This window comes from Gossypium arboreum, chromosome 6 (assembly GCF_025698485.1).
Source record: "Gossypium arboreum isolate Shixiya-1 chromosome 6, ASM2569848v2, whole genome shotgun sequence".
NCBI lineage: Eukaryota > Viridiplantae > Streptophyta > Magnoliopsida > Malvales > Malvaceae > Gossypium > Gossypium arboreum.
In genome coordinates, this window is record NC_069075.1 from 86,749,039 (window position 1) to 86,754,267 (window position 5,229).

Below are 5,229 nucleotides of genomic sequence, written 5' to 3' on the forward strand. Positions count from 1 at the left end.
AATTCGCAATTACTTAATCATGGAATCAATCTACAAGAAGTACCATGATTGAGAACTCCTTATTGTATATTCTTTACGAAAGTAATTCATCCAACTGCTTTATCCAATGACCTCGTCATGTGTGTGTTACCATCATCCTTGATTCCTTGAGTTAAGCCCGTTCACTCAATACAATCTTATTTTATCTCATTGTCACCATTATATCTTCTTACTGATTAATATGATCACTATCAATAAATGACTATGATAAATTGCTCATTCGAGAATAAGTAACCCGCAACCACATTTCATATTTATCAATCATTACAATGCCAATGAAAGGATATTATTAACTCTTTAATTGAGTTATGAATTCTACTATTGCTAGTAAAGCCATGCCAGTAAAGCCATGTCATACACAAGCATGTACCCAACATACCAATTATGAGCTCGATCATCTTTAAAGCATAAACCTCCATTTATATCAAAGCACATGAGTTGCATACGCATAGTCAGTGACTAACTCAGGATTTAGATAAATCACACCATGACTGTCACAAGTGAATTAATCCACAAACGGATTGAGAATTAATTCATCTTGAATCTAGTCCAATGTATCATTCTACCAATGAATACATCTACCTTTACCCGTGGAGTCAATTACTCCGATAGCCAAGACTAGTCATCTCCCCAATAGAAATTGTAAACGACATAATAATCCTTCATAGTATTTGAATCAAATACTCACTTTAATTCTTTTATGGGATTACAGACTTATTTAGATTATCTGCTAAAGTAAGTTGTCTTTCTCGCAATGTAAACGTTCTTACAATGTCACTTATCTTTAGTTTGAACGTAGACAAGTAATGAGTTAATATTTACTGGTCACAATTTTGCTATGCATGCAATATAGAAAAGATAGAAATACATAAGACAATAGTGAAATGTGAAACTAAAAGTTAAAAACAAAATTTGAATATTTAAATTTTAACAAAATGAAGAAATAATTTATTTCAAAAGAAAAGATTTTGAAAAAAATTAACTTAATATTTTCTACAGTATTCAATAAAATATAAAAAATTTATTGTAATTCATTATTAATATTTGATATATATTATATTTTAAATATAATCATTACAAATTTAAATATATAATCTATATTTGAAATAAATTTTAATAAGAAAATATTGTATCTAATATAAATATTAGATAAAATAGATTGTATCATAAATGAGGATTAAAATAGCATTTTGACTTGAAAAATGCTTTTCCCAAAACACAACTGTTTGTTTAGCATTTGTTTATTTTTACTAATGTTAAAACTAAAATTTTACTAGTATTTTTATTAAAATATTTTATTATTTTTATAGCTCGAAAGAACTAGAAGAATAAAATATCTCAAAACCCAACCCAGTAATGGACGACTCTATTATTTTTATCAAACAAACCAAACTCCATTCAACAGAAAAGAATGAATTACAAGAAGAAAATCATGGCCTTACAAGGAGAGGAAGAAACCCTACCAAAAGAAAAAAAAAGAAAAAAAGAAAAAAAAGGGGTAGTCAAGCTCCGTCACTGCCAGATCAAGGAACACATATTCTAGATCAATACTGGCGATGGTTGACGTTGACTAGCAACACCACGACCAATGAAGGAATCAAATGAAAGCTCCATTGGGATGCCAGTTGATCCCCACAGCAAAAGTCGCACACTCCATAGGATCCAAGACTCGAGCACCAGGGGAGTCAAAATCAGTGTCAACGAACCCCGTCCCATTTTGCCAATTGCATCGAGAATGGTGGAGGCTTTATTTTTCTGAGAGAGGAAAGGATGTTGGTAGAAAATAGGAGGGGAAGGAGGGAAACGGTGATGACTTGCAAAAGAGAGCGGCTATCCAACACGAATCTCTTGTCTTAATGCAACCTAATTTGAACAGCTATTGGTTCAAACAATGTTCACATTGCAATTATGTTCATAGTTGCAGAAACGATACCTACTACCCAACTCATGTAAGCCAATCTTTATTTAGACATTGATGAAATGCAACACCCAACGTCATATATTTAGTAGAATGCAAGCGATATAAACCTCTTATATGTAGCTTCAATAACTTATGATAAGCCACTAAAAGAAGTGGTCATTTCTAGTCTCAGTCCATCATTCCCTATCTTTCAGAAACCCAAATTAGTTGAACAACATCAACTGTTTTCACATCTTCTAAAACTATCCCTTATTTCACAACCTACCACTCCGAATTCGCTAAAATCCGATTCCAACTGAAGCATTTAGGAGAATATAAGAAAAGATACAAGTTTAACATAAATATATCATAATTATTTCTAGTATCTATCTAAACAAACATAAATAGCGACAGAGTAGATTCTAACATCATTGGAGAAAGAAAGCATAAAATTCATTCATTAGTAGAACTACTATGTACCTACATGGTGTTGTACCAGCCACCAAATCTGTGAAAACAAGAGCTTGGCATTGTAATCCAGACAATATAGTACATGAATCCCGTGATGCTATGGTATATAATAGCATTATAAAAATTACAACCAACAGAATCAGTTCCAAAACCAAATAAAATAGAAACAAAAATCACCAAAAATGAAAGGAAACAATTACCTAGAGATTTAACTAGGCCCCGCTTCCTACCTTATCATGTATTTGGCAATGTGAAAAAGAAGAACCACCAAAATCTCACTTGCATTCCACAACTGCTTCAGCTGCTCTACGTGGCTTACTTTTCCTCCTACTCCCATTCTGCCGAAAACCATTAGCCTTTGACGAGTCATCCGTGTTTGATCTAGACCCAAACCCATTCTCTTCTTTCACAGAATCAGGCTTCCCTTTTACCTGTGAGTTACGTTTTCTCTTATTTCCATTTGTAGCAGCAATGCTACTCTTTCTCTCATTGGTTTTGATATCAGGTTTTCCATTCTCACCATCCCCCTCTTCTAAGTTTTCAACTTCGTCATTCATGTCATCTTTTAATGGTTTTTGTGGCCTTCCTCTTCTCTTTTGTGAAGGAATTTTCTCTTCTTCACCATTTCCAGCGTCGTTATGGTTGCTAACAGCCAACTTCTTTCCCTTTCCTCTACCTCTACCCATACTCTAAAACCCAACTAATGGAAATCTATCACAAAAATCAAGTTGCAATCTGCCAAACCATTAATCCACAGATAAGAGAGTTTGGTTAAAGAAACAAAATAGTTTTCGCAGCTTAATCTATTAAAGAAAAGGCAATATTATGGCACTCTGAACAGCAAAGAAGTGGACTGAGGAATATAACCAGCTGACATGGATGAATTTATTGATACAAACTTTCTCTTTAAATTGAGAAACTTGGAAGACAGCAAACCCTAAGAATTATGGCACCTAAACTTCTCTCTGGCACACATAAATGGACATTATAAATTCTCAAATACTTACAAAGCTAGCCAAATTATAATATAATTAAACTAATGTGAGGGCTGATTCAATATTGAGAATACATCAAAACAATCTCAAACTGGAAATAGGTCATCTGAAGATGCATAATCCTGGTATAATTGCCAACAAAAGTTTAAGTTTCCACCTTCTATGGATTGAGTGAAGTTATTAGAGATGAGAAAAGGTATTCTTTTGTTTAAAGTTGAAAGTCATATAATACCCAGGACTGAAAATTGAAATATACCCTTTTCTTACGAACATATTCAATTGGGAATAAAATGAATCTACAACTGCAAATATCCATCAAACAGACGAAACATAAAAACTAGTAATGAAGTAAGAAAGAATCAGAAAGCAAACATAATTAAAACAAAAAAGGAAGTAAACACTAAACTTTGAAAACAAATCACAATCTTTAATAGCTCATTCAATCAATACCAAACCCGAAAGCATTTAGACTTTAAGATAGATGAATATCAAGAGAAGGAAAATAACTTAAGAAATAAACAACACGAAAGAAATTCAAAGTTCCAGAGAGAAGGGGAACCAACCTGAAATAAACCAAAGTTAATTTCTGTCTTAAAGAAGAAACCCATCACTTCGAATCTGTTAAAACAACAAAATCATACCATAAAGAAGAAGAAAAAAAGAGCAAAGCGCTGAGTTTTGTTTCTCCCTCGTTTAAGTTGAGAAAGGTGAATACTTGGAATAACCAAAAGGAAAGTGTTAAAACCCAGACCAGAAAACACAGAGATTTGAAGAAATTAAAGATATGTTCCTTCTCAATAACATGGTTAAGAGTCAAAGACGAAGAGAGAGAAAAGGTTGGAAGAGATATTTGTTGATTGGCTTTGGCATTGGCTCTTCTTTAGTCTCTGCTTTTGCTGTAATCCATTATCTAACAAAATTGAATTGAAAAGGTTATTTTGGTAATTGAAAAAAAAACTCAAAGCCAGCCAACTCATTTTTGTACTTGCTATTAGTAAAAATTCTCCTCACTCTAAAAAAGAACAACTTAGTTTCTTAAAAATACTTTTTTTTAAAATATTAAATTAAACTTTTTTTTTTGAATTAGGAGAATGGGCCGACATAACAAAAATGCTTCCCGTTGAAAGCATTTTCAATTAATGTTTTTAGTTAGAATAACTTTTTTTCACATTAGCTGAAAACTGTTCTAACTGAAAGCTTTCTCCCTAACGGTCACCTTTCCCAACAGATACCCCACTAAATGGCTACTCCTCCCCCTTAATGACTTATTTTTCTTTTATATATAAACCCATAAAAATTTCATATTTTTTCAATTCAATCCCAACTATTTCTCTTTCACATTCTCAAATCTATCTCAAATTTCTCTCAATTCCCTCTTAATTTCTTACTCAAATTTTATTTCTCTCTCAACTATCTTTTCTATTAAAATTTTATTAAGATCTTCTTAAATCATTTTTCTATTACAATTTATTTCGTTTTTTTTCAAAGTTAGCAATGAAAAAATCTTTAATTTGTTTAGATGACAAGCACATTTCGGTCAATCAATTGCAAATGATAAGAAATTTTTTGTTATATTTAATCTAATTTAATTTAAATATTTTGTTGCTATATTGAAATTTAATATTTTGTATTTTTTTTATATATAGCCGGAAGATCAGATTTTGGAGACGTATATTCGTAATCCACCCACTCCTTTATCACCCTTAATCGAACCCTACTTTAGAGATGCGAGATTTTTGCACATAGCCCTTATGGATAGGGGTGTAAATTGGACCCCCACACTTGTAAGCACGTTGGTGGAAATGTGGAAACCCTAGACGCAGA

General features: G+C 32.2%; 1 protein-coding gene across 1 annotated transcript; it reads right to left on the reverse strand.

Annotated features, from left to right (window-relative positions):
• Positions 1–1,408: 1,408 nt before the first annotated feature.
• Positions 1,409–4,342, reverse strand: LOC108461164 (uncharacterized). Its single transcript, XM_017760894.2, has 2 exons — positions 3,969–4,342; positions 1,409–3,145 (listed from the first exon to the last, which is right to left on the reverse strand). The coding sequence occupies exon 2, from the start codon at positions 3,094–3,096 to the stop codon at positions 2,686–2,688; it is 411 nt and encodes a 136-aa protein (XP_017616383.1). The 5' UTR covers positions 3,097–3,145; positions 3,969–4,342; the 3' UTR covers positions 1,409–2,685.
• Positions 4,343–5,229: the final 887 nt, after the last annotated feature.